The following is an 18336-nucleotide window of genomic DNA, read 5'->3' as shown; positions in this document are numbered from 1 at the left end:
ACATGCCAAACCAATGCGGGTGGTTGTTTGTTATCCTCACCAGATGAAGATAAAAAAATGTTAGCTATGATGCGGGCAACTTAGAAGAATCCACCACCAAAGAAAAACTCCAATTCCTATTTGAATTATGGAATATCTTTTTGGTCTATGCGTGACATATTTTGGATTTACAGATGGATGGAGGGGTCAACAGTATTTAGTCGATGGAAACTGAAGCACTAGCTAATGTAAATATTTTATTACAGGAAATCTTTTGTATTTTTCTTGACAGACATGCATTGTTCAATCTAATGAAATGGACTTATGTAGATGAGCGACGACGTGGTTAACAAGTATATTAAAATAATTTATATTTCATTTGTTTAATATATATCATTTTTCCTTACTACATTTTTCGTAACAGCCTGTGGGGTACTATCTAGTTATTAAAATGTCGCCCTCTTCATAATAATCGCCATGGGGGCATTAAAGAGACAAGATAATTGTCATGGAGTGCACAAGTTTGATGAAAAAAAATCAGACGCTGGGAAGGGCGTTCGCCAGCATCAGTCTCCTCGCGAACATACATCATGTAACATTTCCATTTGATAGAAAAAAACTTTGTTCTCGTCCCCAACCAGCTAATTTTTTTTAAATAATACATTTTTAAATTAATTTTCACAAATATTACGCTTAAAAAAAGAATTTCAGAAATAATACACCGTCGGCCCGCTGCGGACCGACTGGGCCTAGTCAGCCCACAGCAGGCCGACTGGGTGCACTCGGCCAGTAGCAGGCCGACAGCTGGCCAGCCTGCGACGTGTCGCGCGCGGATTGGGCAGGCCACGTCGCGAGGGGGAGAGAGGGAGCTGTCGGCGCGGCGGTCACGGGGCGAGCCCCTATCGGCTTATCGCGGGCAGATTGGCCAGCTGCGGGCCAACAGGGTGTGGACCCACCTCACGCGGCAGCAGGCTCCCTGCGTCTTCTTCCTCCTCCCACGCACGCGAGCGTTCTTCTTCTGTTCTTTCCTTCTCCTCTCTGTACACCAAAATGCCCCCAATTTCTACACCTAAATGAACCATTTATTTGCGGATTTGGCACCGTGAATGGATTCTACTCAGTTAGGGCAACCAAAAGAGACCTTGATCTACTGATGGGGTAGCCCGTGGCGGTCGTGGTGAGCATTTGGGTGGAGTTTTTTTTCCAGCTCATTGGTGGAGCTTGTTGCGGCGGTGGAGGTGGAGGTGGTGGTGGAGAAGCTGGGACAGTGTGGTGGAGGCGGTGGAGGTGAAGCTCCGGCAGTTTGGTGGAGTTTCCCGCTCCAATTCCGGTGATTGAAGGCCGCCATTCGTCGTTCGCACACATGCTTCAAGGGTATATTTCAACCAACATTTTTTTTTCGTAGGTGCTCCGGTAGTATTTGTTAATATGTTTCGATGTGAAATAAATTAGGTGTGTGATTATTGTTAGTTGCTCCGGTAGTATACGTAAATATATTTAGATGTTAACTAATTAGTTGTGTAAAAATTTGTAGTTGCTCCGGTAGTATACGTAAATATATTTAGATGTTAACTAATTAGTTGTGTAAAAATTTGTAGTTGCTCCGGTAGTATTAGTTGCTCCGTTAATATTTTGTAATATATAGCTAGCTAATATATAGATATGTCTAATATTTGTTAGTGGGGGTATATTAAGTTGTTGCTTAATACCTGCATTTCGTTGTTTAAAAAAAAAGGTGAGCCGCGATGTCCGATGTAGTGAACTTCAGATTTTTCTATGGTCCTGGTACTGTCCAAACAACTGAGATGGAAGCAGATCTGAGTGAATTTACTCACATAGATGTGCCAATGAGCGCACCTCAAACATGGTCTATCAGTCAGTTAAAAGAATGGATTGCGGCAAGTTTAGGTCTTGATACTGAAACACACACCGTCGGTGTTCATGCATTGTGGACACGGTCAAGTTCAATAATTTACTTTTATTTGAGGCCAATAGAGCGAGACTCTGAGTGGGTGCGGTGGTTACAAGGTTGTGAACGAAGGGGATGCAATCCTGTTCCTTTGGTGCTTCCCGTCGTGAAGGAGGTCACTGCACATGAAGGCGAGGGTGGCTACGATCCTGGTCATAGCAGTGTAGGGAGGCAGTTATCTATGTCAAATGCTGGAGATGATGGTTACGAACAAGGACAGAGCAGCCAGGTAGAAGGAGGAAATGCTTATGGTTATGAACTAGGGCAGAGTAGTCAGGTAGAAGGAGGAAATGCCGATGGTGATTACAATGGCGAGGTGGACACTGACGAGGTAGATGGGCACATGCAGGACCAGATGGAAGAAGAAGACACCGATGTTGAAAGGGGTCATGCCGATGATTCCGACGAGTCAGATGAAGAAGAAAATGCAGAGGAGGTCCTGAATCCTGCATCGTGGAATCATGACTTCTCATCTGCAATGACCATGAATGATGGACATGATTCAGCCTGGCAATACCACCAGAACAATATTGCGACGGGTGCTATGTATCCGAACAAGCAAGCCCTGAAAGATGCAATAATTAACTGGGCAATGTCCACGCAAAGGGTTTTCACAGCTCAGGTGTCCAGTCAGAAATTCCTGACAATGGTATGCAAGAACGCAGATTGTCCCGCCAGGGTGTACGGCTTTCTCCCTAAGTATGGCACAAGTCGGGTGATAAGTGACTTAGTTAATCACATTTGTCTTATTCCCTGCATCCCTCAGGATCATGCCAACCTTTCATCGACGCTTATTGCTCGGTTGTTTTACGATGAGATAGTGCAGGGCAAAGCTATAGAAGTGAAGGCAGTCTAGACAAAAGTCTTCGCCAGGTTCAAGCACAGAATTTCTTATGGCAAGGCTTGGAGGGCTAAGCATGCGGCGCTTGAGAGGAGATTTGGTTCTTATTTTGATGCATATGACTCTGTTGTCCAGCTCCTCCACACCCTGCAGCAGCGGAATCCAGGCACCTATATTGATATCCAAGACATGTTCATGCCAGAGTTCCCAACTGTGAGGGTGTTGCATCGTCTCTTCTTCTCTTTTGGTGTATGCATCGAAACTTTCAGGCATTGCCGACCGGTGATATGTGTTGACGGTACTTTTCTCATAGGCAAGTACAAGGGTCAAATCCTGACAGCCATAGGTCAAGACGGCCAAAATCAAGTCGTCCCACTCGCATTTGCTTTTGTGGAGAGTGAGAACATTGAAAGTTGGACATGGTTCTTCAGGCAGTTGAAAATATCAGTTGTGAAGGAGAAGCGCAATGTGTGCATCCTTCATGACAGGCATGCAGGTATACTCAGTGCGATAAGGACACTCATAAACCCAGGCCTTGAGGAACAAGTTCCATGGCAGGACTTGCAGAGCCGTTGGTGCATGCGCCATCTGGGGGCTAATTTCTTCTCGCGGTTTAGAAATAAGAACCTGATGAATCTGTTCAAAAAACTCTGCAAGCAGAACCAGTTATGGAAGTACAATTTGATACGCGACAAACTTAATGTGTGCACGCAGAGACACGTGAGGGACAGGAAAGTTGCGAGAGATGCAGCGGTGAGGGCACATGTTGAAGCAGTAGCTGCACAGTTGGCAACAGGAACAACGGCCGTGGAGGAGGAGCCTGTTGGGCTATGTGACCTGCCAGGCTTTGACCCACCTGGTACTAGGAGAAGGCTTGGGAGGTCGATTAAAACCTTCGAGCAGTGGATAGAGCATGAGCCTCTAGAGAGGTGGTCTTTGCTACATGACACACATGGAGCAAGGTACGGTGTCATGACAACGAACCTCGCAGAAACATACAACTTTGTCCTCAGAGGAAACCGGGCATTGCCACTTACAGCCATCGTTGAGGGTATTTTCTATGGCACCGTCAAGTATTTCAGAGATAGACGTCAAAAAGCAGAGCAACATATCTTCAACAACCCGAATACACGGTACTGTGAAAGAGTCACGAAGTACATGGACAACAAGATGCAAAAAGCTAGATCACACACTGTAGTCGCCATCGGTAATCAAGAAAGAAGGTTTGAGGTCCGCTTAGCCAACAACAAATTCGGATGTGCAAATGAGTTGAGGACGCATGAGGTGAAAATTGGTAATGAAGCCTGGCCAACGTGTGAATGCACATGCAACAAACCAAAATTGCTTCACCTACCTTGCTCACATGTACTTGCTGCTTGCGGGTAGCTTGGAATGGACGCAATATCGTTTGTGTCTCCATTTTTCTGAAAGAGTCTGTCCTCAATACCTGGACAGGTGAGCTGATGGGTTTTCGATCAATGGGTAATTTCAATAGCGTCAACCCCGCTGAAAGGTGTTACATTCCAAACCCAGAGCACATGCATACAAGTGTAGGCAGACAGCAGGGTCAGCACATCCGAAATGATATGGATGAATCTGAAGCAGGAGGTCCGACTAGGCAATGCATTCTATGCAATGAATTTGGCCATAGGGACACTAATTGTCCCACTTTCGTCACTGGGCGTGGACGAGGCAACCGGGGAAGAAGAGGAGGTAGAGGCAGTAGAGGAGTAAGGGCGAGAGGAAGAAGCTAAGCTAGCAGTAGTATGTTCTGAATTTGTATTAAGTGTGGCACTATGTTCTGAATTTGTATTAAGTGTGGCACTATGTTCTGAATTTGTATTAAGTGTGGCACTATGTTCTGAATTTTTATTAAGTGTGGCACTATGTTCTGAATTTGTATTAAGTGTGGCACCATGTTCTGAATTTTTGTAAGTGTGACACTATGTTCAGAATTTGTATTTAGTGTTGCGCTATGTTCTGAATTTTTATTAAGTGTGGCACTATGTTCTGATTTTTTTATGTGCAGGAATGTCAGGAATGTGGTTGCTGAATGGGGACATTGATAGGGGTCATCGTGGTGCGATATGGTATGAGCGCAAGCTTGAGCCTCTGGTCACTCGCACTCCTAAGGAAAACTGGATGATACACCCAGGATGGCTTCAGCGATACGTGTTTTATTAATTTGCACACTAACATGCATATTATGGGAGACACTAACTGAAATGTTCTCTGATGAAGGTTGAAATGGGCCGGCCTTTTACCTTTCGCGAATCTGATTGAGTCTATCCCGGGTGAGAAACGCATCTCCATCGACGGGTCCTTTCTGAGCTGCTTAGTGGACGGTTGGAGGCCAGAGACCCACACGTTTCACTTCCGATGGGGAGAGATGGCTCCTACTCTGGAGGATGTGTCACTTTTGCTCGGACTACCGTTGGCAGGTCATGCCATAGGACCGTTTGACGCACCGGCTGGTTGGGAGCGAGCCCTTACACAACGTTTTCATGGTGTTTTTTCCGGATGCTCCGGATCCGGTATGGGAGCATCACAGACCTAAGTATGAGTGGTTGCTCAATTTCCGAGTAATTTCCCCAACCTCTTATCTTCAAGTTATCGTGCATATGGTTTTAGAGAAAATAACTACGGCTAACTAAAACTTTCTCTTTGCTTAATGCAGATCCAAAACTTCTGGGCGCCGTTGACCGCGGAACAGATCACTCGAAGCCTGGAGGCCTACTTGATGTGGCTTTTCGGCAAGGTGATGTTCATAGAAAACCATGTCACCACTATTAGCGCGCTCTACATCCCTATGGCACTCGAGATAGCGAGCGCTCAGATGGCGGATCAGATCAGACAGAGGAGTTGGGGTTCTGCGGTCTTAGCGGCTACATACCGAGATATGTGCAACGGTTGCCAGCTTACATCGAGAAAGCCAGCCCTTCTTGGATGCCCTCTATTCCTACAGCTATGGTCGTGGGAGAGGTTCTCTATAGGGCGCCAGATGTACGTGTTCGTGAGCCTATAGACGCCATATTTGATGCTGACGGCATCGACATGCCTACTTTTGGTCTGTGTTGGACACGTCGCGAGGTATGCACCGTGTTATAGTTTAATGCAACTTTTTTCTGCACAAGAGATAGTTCGATGCTAGCGGCTACTAACTTTTGTTTTCTGCAGCGACGCTTTGCTACTGATCAGACCAGGAAGGCATACACAGCGTTGAACGAGAAGTTCGATGCGTACACCGGGGTCATCTGGCAGCCCTACACGGAAGCAGCCATACAAGCGAGATACCCTGGTGGTCTGTCTGTGCTATGCACAAGGGACCGAGATTATTGGATGACAAAATCAAAGATCATCTTCGATGTCTTCGTCGAGGAGATGGCACAACAGAGGGTTATGAGGCAATTTGGTCTTCTGCAGTTGGAGCTGCCTCCCCCTATAGAGAACCCGGTGCCAGCATACATCCATAGGTATTAACTAGTTTTTCAATGTTGCATTATCTTTCATAGTACTCCATTTGAAGCTTTAGGTAATTGTTGAACACACACCACAATTTTAGGATGACAAAGAAGGGCATGACCAGGACAACTGCTGACTGGTTAGTTAGACTAGAGCCGTATGTTATAGAATAGGAGACATCAAACACACATCTATGGCACGAGAATCACAATTTTGATCTCAATGAATTCAATCTCTATCTGCGGCGCTACATGACCGGAACACGGTTACGCATGGTTGAGCACTCCCACCCAGAGGAGATACCGGATCCTACTCCGTCGGATATGTACCCGAGCTATGACACTTCGGGCTCTAGGCAGTACGCGGCAAGATATATTTTCTTTAAGTAATGTTGTCACATACTTTGACGTGCAAAAGACATACATTATTAATCGTCATGGAAATTTGCAGGCTACCTTAATACACGAACTCTACGAGGACGTGACCACCTTTGGACGATCACTGTCATCTGGACCTCTTCTTCAACACCGTCCAGTGCTACAGCCCTTCTTGGAATGAATTCAGAACAAGATACGGACTATGTACGAGGCTATCACGTGCACCCGGAGAACCGACGTTGTTCAGCACCAGCAGCAGCAGTCGCGTCACTCCATGCACCGACATCAACCACGTCCACGTCTAGCACATCAGCCGACAACCAGGCCACCCCGTCCTGACCAACCTAGCAGTTCAACGTGGCAGCAACCACAGCACTATGGTCCCACGTCGGGCTTCGTGTTTTCTCCACAGCCACAACATCATGGTCCCTTGTCGAGCTTCGTGTTTTCTCCACAGCCACAGCAGCACAGTCCCTCGTCGAGCTTCGTGTTTGAGCCAGAGCAGCCGTCACAACCAGCAGGTAAGTGTCTTCATTTTTATTGTTTTCAATATTAATTGAGGCGACCTCATTCTTCATGACTAAACGTTCCATCTTGCAGGAGCCTACGGATATCATGCGTCTATGTCAGCATCACATGATACGTGGGGGAGTGATCAACATCCCGAGGAGAACATACATGCTCAGATGTCGCAGCACACCCAGTGGATGAACATGTATTCGACTCCTCCACCAGGCCCCACACAGGATACACAGCATCACCAGGGAGAGTCTGAAATTCCTCCTCGTAACATTAGGCCACCTAACAGGTTGGGATGGTCGCCGCTTCCAGATCCGCCTCCCCGCCAGGCCAGACGTCGTCACTGACGCTTTCATCTATCAGTAGAGACATGACCATCTACTTATGTATGAGACTTATGTCTATACTATGTAGGAGACAAATGACTATGTACTTATGTATGAGACATATGCCTACTCTATTTTAGTACTCTGTTATCCGAACTACAACATCATATTTAGATAGAACATAATACTCGTACAACAAGACAGTATAAACAACTAGATAGAACTACATCTAAATTAACGGTATGTACGACTAAACTTACAACATACATCATAAAAACTACATGAAGTCATCATCGTCATCCTCCGTCGATGCAGAACTCTTGCCCTTCGAGGATGCAGAACTCTTACCCTTGGACGATGCAGAACTCTTGTCCTTCGAGGATGCAGTACTCTTGCCCTTGGACGATGCAAAACTCTTGCTCTTTGACGATGCAGAACCCGGAAGCGGCGGCATGAAGATATCATCTTCGTCCTCGCTCTCCTCAGTCCATTAAAATGTATGCTTTTCTGCGGTCCTTCTGAAAGTTTCACTCTCCGGCTCCACTACCTTCTTCCACCTTGCATGCAACCTAAAAAGTTCTATACGTACCTCCTCATAGGTCCTTTCAGGCCACCCAGACAAACGTAATTCGTGAGCCAACTCATTCATTATGGTGTCACTACCGGTGAGTTCGTCCCATGAAACTATCCTATTGTCCATCCTAAAATCGGTAGCTAGCCTCAGAAGAGTCCTGCTCATCTCAGGTTGAAAACTACGATCGAAAGGATAATGGGACATCTCAACTACACTACACTAGAATGCTTATCCTCCTTTGTCTGAAGGGGGTTTTATAGGTAGGGATGAGAAAATGGCGGGAAAGAACGACTGCGGTATGGCGGGAAACAATTGGCGGGAAACGGGTGGCGGGAAAGAGTTGGCGCGAACATATGGTGGAAAAATATTGCGAGGAAAGGGTTGCGCGAAATACATCATAGTTTATAAAAAAAATCCGGGGATCGTTCAGGACAATTAGGTGGACAATATGGTGGCATGCACCTGTCGGCCCACAGCAGGCCAATTAGTCCATGTCGGCCCACAGCAGGCCAGTTAGTCCCTGTCGGCCCACTACTGGCCGACTGGACCTGAACTGGTGGTCGATAGGCCAATCGGCCAGCTGCAAGCCGATAGGATCTGAGTCGGCCTGCTGTGGGCCGACTAGGTCGACTCGGCCTGCTGCGGGCCGACGGTGTATTATTTTTGAAATTATTTTTTGGCCGTAATATTTGTGCAAATTAATAAAAAATGTATTATTTAAAAAATAGCCCCCAACCAACCAGCGCACGAGTGAGTCATCGGACCCGAGGGAACGAGATCCTCTAACATCACGAAGAGATGTCAGGGAAGCTACAGTACCCTGACATCCCTTCTTCACATCCATATGATTAAGCCTAAAATAACTTGAATTAATTTGCAAATTACAAATCTACTGTATGCAATTATAAAAATTACATACAAACAAAATTATGATGCAATAAAATTAATTTCGGAATTTATTTTCTATAAACAGTAATTGCGCACAGTGTCTTTGCTACAATGTCTGTGATATTCTTTCTTCATTTTACACTGAGATTATACTATAGACTCGTGATATCTCTTCATGTTAGAGGATCCGTTCCCGAACCCGAACCCGAGCGCACGCAACCAACCGGCTCACTTGCCACACGCAGCAACCAACAACGACCACGACCACAACCCTCCTTCCCCAAGCCTTCCAGAACATCCCCGTCCCATCCCGACACGCCTCCGAACCTTCCACGAAACCCTCCCCGCCGTCGGCCACGTCGCCCGGTTCCCCATCCGACGGCCCAGGAAACCCGGATCCGCTACCACAAACCTCTCCCCACTCGGCTCGAGAAGCTTCCGCCACCAGTATTATTATTTTCTTAATCCGACTTAAACTAATCCTCTCCGTTTTTATATACGCGCGCGCGTCCCCCGGCGGGTCTCTGTCTCTCCCTGTGCTCTCTGTTTCGCCGCTCCTCCCAGATCCGCGCGTGCGTTCCTGTTCCCGTTCCTTTCCGGCGGCGTCGTCGTCTTCCTCCAGATTCGACTCGAATCTCTTCGACTCGACGATTTCCTAAGCGATAATGGCGGAGGTAAACGCTCGTCCCTTCCCCTTCACTCCCAATTCGTTGTTGGTGTTGTTGTTCGGTACGGCGCCGCTCGCAATCGATCGAATTTGTCCGGGATCTGACGATGCTCGCCTGATTGTCGCCGACGGCAGGAGGGGCACAAGGTGGCGCTCAACGTGTACGACCTCAGCAACGGCCTCGCGCGCCAGCTCTCCACCTCCTTCCTCGGCAAGCCCATCGAGGCCATCTGGTGAGTCCACCTTGCCCCCTCTGAGATTTCCCCTCTCAATTCGATTGATCCGAAAAAGACGCGATTTTGACCCGGTCGGCGCACCGATCGATCCCGGCAGGCACACGGGCGTGGTGGTGTACGGCAACGAGTACTTCTTCGGGGGCGGGATCCAGGCGGCGCCGGCGGGGGCCACGCAGTACGGCCGCCCCGTGCGGGTCGTCGACCTGGGCGTCACCCACCTGCCCCGCGAGGTCTTCGAGGACTACCTCCGCGACATCGCGCCGCGCTACACCGCCGCCACCTACAGCCTGCTCACCCACAACTGCAACAACTTCAGCAACGAGGTCGCGCAGTTCCTCGTCGGCGCCGGGATCCCCGACTACATCCTCAACCTGCCCAACGAGGTCATGTCCAGCCCCATGGGCGCCATGATCATGCCCATGATCCAGAACCTCGAGGCCACGCTCAGGAACAACGCCGCGCCCCAGACCACGCAGTTCGTGCCCACTCCGGCCTCGGTCTCTGTGCCGCAGCCGGCGGCGGCCAGCAAGACACCTGCTGCCCCTACGAGTTCTACAACTGCTGCTGCTGCTAGTGCGGCGCCCGTTGGCTCTTCTTCCAAGAAAGAAGAAGAGAAGAAGGTCGAGAAGCAGACTCCGGAGAAAGCCGCCGCTGCAGCAGCGCCCACTGTGGCCGACCCTCTCGGCAGCGCGAGGGGGAAGGTGCAGGAGGAGGTGATGAGGGAGTTTGCGGCGCTCATGGCCAGTGGCACGCTGCGGGCAAGTGAGGCAGCGGCGCTGGCCATGCGCCGGGTCATGGAGCGCCACGGCGACGGCGCCAGTATGCAGGCCTAGTGACCTGAAACTATTTTACACACGTTTGATCTTTGATGCAATTGCAAACTGATAGTAATTGGGAACGGTTGCTTACTTGTATTGCAGCATGGAACTCACTCAATTTTATTTGTCCGATTTGTTTTGATGGTATGGAATTATATGCCTATATGGTTTCTTCAATGCTAGATTTCTTGGTTCACTGCTAAATTGGAGTTTATCGAGGTTAAGATTATTCTGCTAAGGAAATATATGCTGTACAAAGTCCTGATAGAATATCTGGATTAGCAGCAATGTCATGTATGACTCTCAACAATGCTGATTCAATCAGCAGCAGTAGTAGTACGCAACCCTTCCATGCAATTTTTGCTTGGTTATTTCGTCCTCGTATTCTAAAAGAGTGGGGAAATGTAGGAACGCACACATTATGCTTGCTCCTACACATTATCATAAACCTGATGTGAGTGTACATGGTCACATGCGTGACACCACTGCAAAGTTGGATGAACTTGTAGGTACAGTGCACGCGCATATTTTTTTCCATATAAATTGGTGAGTGGATGGGCAGAGTCATGATGTAGTTTTAGGAGAACTTAACAATACTGAACTAGTTTCATAGAATGTTTGGGTCATTCTATTTGGCTCCAAGCACAAAATGCTTGTGCAAGTTTGTTAGCGAGAAACAAACACTAAGAGAGACGATTATTGTAGTATTTGTCCAAATTTGAAATAGTTTTTGTCACAGCCCAACTTACTATATGCATTTTGTGTGTTTGGTTGATATTGATCATCAACATTGTAATATGGTGGTGATTCACGTTCAACATTAGCAAAAAAAAAAGTGGTGGAAACCGACATCTTTATTTTTCTCATCATTTTGTTGTCAAATTGTGACCCAATGCACTGCTAATTGGACTGCCGTATGACATCTGGGTGATAGGAGATTACAACATCTGGGTGATAGGAGATTACAATTTTGGGCTTTTGTTAGCCGTGCGTCTTGTCATGGAGCACCATGGCGACGGCGCTAGTATGCAGGCCTAGTGACCTTGAACTATTTTACACACGTTTGATCTTTGATGCAATTGCAAACTGATAGTAATTGGGAACGGTTGCTTACTTGTATTGCAGCATGGAAATCAATTTTATTTTTCTGATTTGTTTTGATGGTATGGAATTATATGCCTATGTGGTTTCTTCAATGCTAGATTTCTTGGTTCACTGCTAAATTGGGTTTTATCAGAGGTTAAGATCATTACGCTGAGGAAAATATGACTGTCAATAATGTTGCCAAATTCAATCAGCAGGTTGGATGATCTAGTAGGTACAGTGCAAAGGTATCTTTTTTCCATATAAATTGGTGAGCGGATGGGCAGAGTCAGGCATGACCCAAGCCATCTGCAGTTTCCTGTTTTTTTTTTCTTATCATGGTTGATAGTTGCCACAGGTGCCAAAACTAATATGCAACTGAAGTAGGGATATTGGGGAAGAACAAACAAGCATGCCCCTGCTACATGCTAAGGACCCCTGTTAGCGCAAAACAATCACCGGGAGATCTGGGGTTACTTTTTTTTCCAAGCATTCCGGGCCGTCAGATGGGTCCAATCAACAGTTGAAATTTCATTATATTGCTTGGATTTAAACTTTCAAATTGCTACACTATATATAGTACTCCCTCTGTCCCATTAGATACATCTGTTTGAGCAACACTTAATATGGGACGAAGGGAGTAGTATAGATATGCATTTTGTGTGTTTGACTGATTATTGATCAGCATTGTAGGATAGTGGTGATTCCCTCTAAACATATATGGTTTTGGACTTTTGGTTGAAAGCGGCATACAAATTACCTACTCTCTCTGAATGGCTAACTTTTTACTGAATGAACTGCTAAATGTACTACGTTCACTACTAGATTGGATTTGATGTGATGCTAAGATTATTTAGAACATGTAGACTAGTGGGAAGCTCAACAATGTAGCCAAATTCTATTGGAGTATGTCCATATGGGTCAATGCTCAATGGATCAGCCATACTTGCACTACTAGAAAAAGGTCTACTAGTGGCGCACCAGTTTTGCCTACTAATGGCGTACTACTGGTGCGCCACTAGTACCACAGCACTAGTATTTTTTTATTAATGGCGCATCACTGGTGCGCCATTAGTATACCAGTTACTAATGGCGCACTTGAAGTGCGTCATTAGTAATAAATTTTTTTCAAGTTTTTTTTTTAAATTAATTTTTTTATTTTTTTCTTAATCTCGGGTCAATATGCTTAATCTCAGGTCAAATCATACTCCGTGGTCAAATTTCCCAAAAGGTCATCCATCCTCCCACTACTCTAACCCAAGCATACTTAACTTCAGAGTTCTATTCAACCCCAGCATCAGCTCACTTCACAGGCACTTGTTGATATATCTAGCATATCAATCCTATTAAACCTTGTTGATGTTTAGGACTTTGTTCATGTTCATGAGTGTGATGATATTTTGAAAAAAATATTTCAAACTTCCGTTCATATTACGTATCATATTTTGAAAAAAAAATCCCAAAAAAAATTGAAACTATTTTTTTTTCTGTTACTAGTGGCGCACCTAGCATACGGTGCGCCACTAGTAAGTTTGATTTTTTTTGCCTTCAGATCTTAAAAGCCCCGTAACTTTTTTCTGTTAGGTTTTTGAGGATTTTGAAAATGTTTAACGGGTTCCCCAGTTAAATTCGGATGTAACTTTTTGAGTAGATGGTTTTTCATATAGAAAATTTTTTAATCCGAGTTCGTATGCAAAAGTTATGCCCATTTTACAAATTCCAAAGAGATTTTGCAAATAAAGTTGAAATTCATATTTGTAAATTTTCCCAACAACTAGACCACATATCACATGAAAAACTATTTTTCTTTTATTTTTTTGACATTTTCATCATTTTCTTTTATTTTTTTAAACTGAAAAGGCAGTCGAGGGGGGTGCATGCGAGGGAATTTTTGGGCCAAGTTAGTAATGGCGTGCGCCATTACTAGTTTGAACTAGTAATGGCGCACCACTCTCACGGTGCACCATTACTAGTTTTCAAAAAATATTAAAAAATTTACTAATGGCGCACCGTGGATGTGGTGCGCCATTACTAGTTAACTAGTAATGGCCCAGTATCCTCTGGTGCGTCATTACTAGTTTTGAAAAAAAAATATAAAAAAATCTTGTTACTAATGGCGCATCGTGGATGTGGTGCGTCTTTAGTATTTGAACATTAATGACGCACCAACACATGGTGCGCCATTAGTATATAGTAATGACGCACCACATGTCTGGTGCGCCATTAGTGTCAATTTCATCTATAGCCCTTTTTCTAGTAGTGTTGGTCCTTCGTAAACATACTAGATGTGAATGTAGCACAACGCATGCATGACAACAATGAACAACTGGATATGAACCAGCTAGTAAAACACAAACACATGCATTTCTTCCCACATAAATTGGCGAGGCCGCTAGGCAGAGACATGCATGGTTTGCTCGGTAGACAGATGTATGCATGACTCCTCTGCTTAGTACTCTTTTTTAATCATAATAGTTGTTGTAGGTGTCAAAAATAAATATGCAATCGACGCGAGATATTGGGGCAAAGCAAACAATCACTCCAATGCTAGATATACAGAGTATATGGCAATGTGGAAGGATCTCCATGTGGAACAGGAGGATCAACAATGTTTAAGCAGTCCGCCACCTTTTGAAGGACCTCTAGATGGAAGGCGAGACTTATATGTCCTTGCACGTGTGCAAACTTGAGATGTTAAAGCCCAACCCAGCACTGGTGGAAAAAAGGCCTTTGGTCGCGGTTCGCAACTGCCATTAGTCGCGGTTGCGCAACCGCGACCAAATAAGCGCGACTAAAGCCCCCCACCTTTAGTCGCGGCTCCTTAAGAACCGCGACTAAAGGCCCGTCCACGTGGGCGCCAGGCGGCCGTCGGGGCGGAGGACCTTTAGTCGCGGTTCTTCTGGCCAACCGCGACTAAAGGCCGCCACAGGTTTAGGGTTTTAGCCCCCCCCCCCCTAAACCTGTTTTCTGTTTAATTTGTATTGTTTTATTTCTTTTGTGCTTTATTTTAATTTTGAAGGAGTTTCATATATTCTACGGTACTACATACATGCATATGAATGTACAATTTCAAATAAATTTGAAATTAGAACCAAAAAGAATTCAAGAGGAATATACAATATATATTCAATATCATCGGATGACCATATACAATTTTGAACAAATTTCCATACATGATTTAATGCATATAAAGTTCTACGTCCTCGTAATAGTGTTCTCCTTTAGGATGGAGGACTTCCCTGCTGAACCATCCAGCTAGTTCCTCTTGAAGTGGTCGGAAGCGAGCTTCTGGACTAAGCATCCACCGGAGGTTATTCCTCTGAGCATTGGTATCACTCGGAACCCGCTCAGAGGTGTATCTCCGGATCATCTCACAGACATAGTATCCACATAGATTGGTCTCCGGTGGCTGAATATCCCCAGCATTCTTAGCCTTTAACATTTTGAATTCTAGCTCTTTTTTGAATTCACCGACCTTTGTATCTACGAACCGTCTCCAAACCCTACGAGGCAAAGAAAATTAAATGAACAAGAGAGTTATTAATTAGTTACTTGATATTAGGAAATGAACGAAATAGGCCGATCGATATAGAGCGCAAATGAATGAAAATAATTACTTCTGCAGCATTCTTCTCATTCCGCCCCAAAGCTTTGGATCCATATTCACAGAGTCGTGGACGAGACATTCTGAGGTGTTAACTTTAATTACTAGCAGAATCCAGTGGAACCTGCGGACACGATACATGCACAGTACGTCATGCATAACTCATCGATTAGCCGGCCACATACCATGCATGGAGTAAACAAAAGAGAATGTGCTCAAGACAGAAACACTCACTCAAAATGGTAAGGAAATAGAATATCACTTTTGAGTTCCTGCTTTGTAAGAAAGTGCCACAGGTCTGCCTCCACGTCGGCGGGGTGACGCTCCAACACATGTCCATTAACGATGTGTGGGTCAATGAACCCAACATCATGGATGTTCCTTACTCTGCATTCCTTAATCTTCATTCTGCATGTATAATAGCGGACACAACAATATAGTTAGGACATATATATAGTGCAGGCAATATGAACGAGATGGGGTAGAAATTAATAAATCACTTACAGAACGTAGCAACTGATGATAGATTTAAACATGTTCTGCATGTAATTTTGTGTTTGCTTGACCGTCTGGTGAACAGTACTTACCTTCTAGCATGATTGTGAATTTTTGTTATTAGTTTTGTGCGAAGTGCATGGCACATTGAAGGTGGTACTGTTTTAAAAGCACACTTTATTTTTACCTGCATTTTGAAATCGTATCGAATCTAGTGACTTCTACGGGGGAAGGTGCATGAGGATGTGACGAGGTAATTGGTAACGGTCATGGCGAGCAGGATGTTGCAAGCAAGAAGAGGAGGCACCTCTGGCGATGCACGAGTTATCGAGCTCCACGAAGGGGTAACAAGAAAGCAACGAAAAAAGTACACACGTCACATTATGGGTTTCTAGCTAATTCAATGCAATTGGAATGGATTACTTCCCTGCTTTGCTTGTAAAATAGTAGCATGTTGCAATGGATTTAATCGGGGAGGATATAGGTTTACTATCTAGTCATTTTGTTCTTAACCGTGTCTGAAATGGGATAATTGATCTGATGAATGCAGCTTGCAATTTTGATGAACTTGAGATTATCTTGTGACTTGTACTGAATGCTACATGCAAAGACTACTACATTCATTTGCTAAGAGTTGATTGCGGTGATGTATGTGATGAAAACATTATTTTGGGGAAGTATACAATATGTAAGCCAAAATAGAGTATCCAGATTCTGTTAAATGTTGAGCCTCCATACTCATCGATACGAAGTCTCCCATGAATACCCTGTGAAATTTGAGTGATACAAGATTGTGGTTTGGTTGAGTACCACACAACTGGATGAGAGTGTATGTTTTACACAAGTTCATCTAACCTAGAAAAAAAAAGTGCATCTAGGGCATCACCAAATTCCACCAACGCTTCAGCAGGCAGATCGTTTGTCTTCCAGGTCGCTGCCGCCATTGGCTAGCCTAGCCACGTTCCGTTGTTGGCAAGATAGCATGCATGAAGGCTATATGTGAATACTAAAAGTACATGGCAACTATTCCTCAAAAGTGCATGACAATAATGCAAAAATCGATGAACTTGCTAGTACAATTAAATTGCCAAAATTGCATGAACATGCAGGTACATACAATTCTTTCAATATATAGGGAAGAAGACATTAAGTTTTGTCCAAGATTCATAATATACACGTGTGATTTACTTATATGTTAAGATGATGAGAAAAGAGACCGAATATAGGAAAAGTGCAAAAACACACACATTATACTACCTCCAAAACAATATCATAAACTATATGTGAACGTACACCAACACATGCATGACAACAGTGCAAAATTGGATGAACATGGTGTTGGGCAAAGTCATGATATGCAGTCTGTTCTGGGCATTGCTACTGAGCCATTTGTAGTTTCCCTTTTTCTTGTCATAGTTGAGAGTTGCCATAGGTGTCTAAAATAATATGCAGTTGGAGTGAGATATTGGGGAAGAACAAACAAGCATGCCATGCTAGATGCTACAGATCCTTCAAGCCAGACAGAGGAAGCTGCAAGACATGCACAAGCCACAGTGATTTTTTAGTGAAAATTAACAACTGAGCGTAGCACCAAAAAGGCATCTGAAGAAATAATGTGAGAACAAACCACCGAGTGGTCATTGAGGGACGAACCAAGGATTGGGGCACTTTGTTTCCGTAGTATTGTCAAATTTTGAGATATTCTGATAGATAAGTCACAGCTAAGTTTGACTGAGTAGTGATTACATTGTAGAATGATTGTAATTTTTCATAGTTATGACCAGCACGTTCAACTTGGTGTACGCTAATTACCAAAATAAGTAACTATTGTTCATCATCACCCAAAACTAAAAAGTTGGCGTTGGAATCCATTGACCGGAGGCTCCATTGCACGATTTTTTTGTGTGCATCATTTTGATGTTAAACTATGACTAAATGAACTGCTAATCCAAATGTCCCTACGATGTTTGGGTGATAAGAGAGTATGGTTTCTGGCTTTTGGTTGAATGCCACATGCAAATGATCTACATTCACTGCTACAGTACACTCTTGTGATTTATATAAGGATACATCCACATAAACAACACACCCATATGCTAGCTAGTCAACAAAGAACGCAAATTTCATAAAGCTACTTGTTACGACGGCGACCAGCAAAACTAATCCAAGAGCTACTGCTGCTAATGCGGTGGCCACATGCTCTTCTTCAAAGTAACAAGAAGAGAAAGTTTGAGAAGGACGCCGTTGACCATCTCACCAGCGTGAGGGAGAAGGTGCAGGAGGAGATGATAAGGGAGTTGGCGGCGATCATGGCAAGCGAAGGTGGTGGCGTTGGCCATGCGTGGGGTCATGGAGCGTCAGTACCTCTGGCTGTATGGGACTATATATAATTTTGGCCGAACAGTGTACATCAAGATGTTCCATAAGATCACTGCTACGTTAGTACGTATCTAGTATATACAAGTTTTTTTATGTAGTACATTTTGATTAGTAGTAAT

General features: G+C 44.7%; 1 protein-coding gene across 1 annotated transcript; it reads left to right on the top strand.

The window, feature by feature from the left end:
* The first annotated feature begins 9429 nt into the window (after positions 1 to 9429).
* On the top strand, positions 9430 to 10833 carry LOC123128941 (desumoylating isopeptidase 1). Its single transcript, XM_044549062.1, has 3 exons — positions 9430 to 9609; positions 9738 to 9835; positions 9936 to 10833. The coding sequence occupies exons 1-3, from the start codon at positions 9601 to 9603 to the stop codon at positions 10669 to 10671; spliced, it is 843 nt and encodes a 280-aa protein (XP_044404997.1). The 5' UTR covers positions 9430 to 9600; the 3' UTR covers positions 10672 to 10833.
* Positions 10834 to 18336: the final 7503 nt, after the last annotated feature.

Source organism: Triticum aestivum, chromosome 6A (assembly GCF_018294505.1).
Source record: "Triticum aestivum cultivar Chinese Spring chromosome 6A, IWGSC CS RefSeq v2.1, whole genome shotgun sequence".
Classification (NCBI taxonomy): Eukaryota; Viridiplantae; Streptophyta; class Magnoliopsida; order Poales; family Poaceae; genus Triticum; species Triticum aestivum.
The sequence above is the reverse complement of the archived record's forward strand: the minus strand, read 5'-3'. Positions and strand labels throughout refer to the sequence as shown.

What these genes read in the sequence shown, in the direction of transcription:
- LOC123128941 (XM_044549062.1), top strand. An exon ending in AAGCCCATCGAGGCCATCTG is followed by an intron (nt 9,836 to 9,935) that starts GTGAGTCCACCT and finishes CGATCCCGGCAG; the next exon opens with GCACACGGGCGTGGTGGTGT.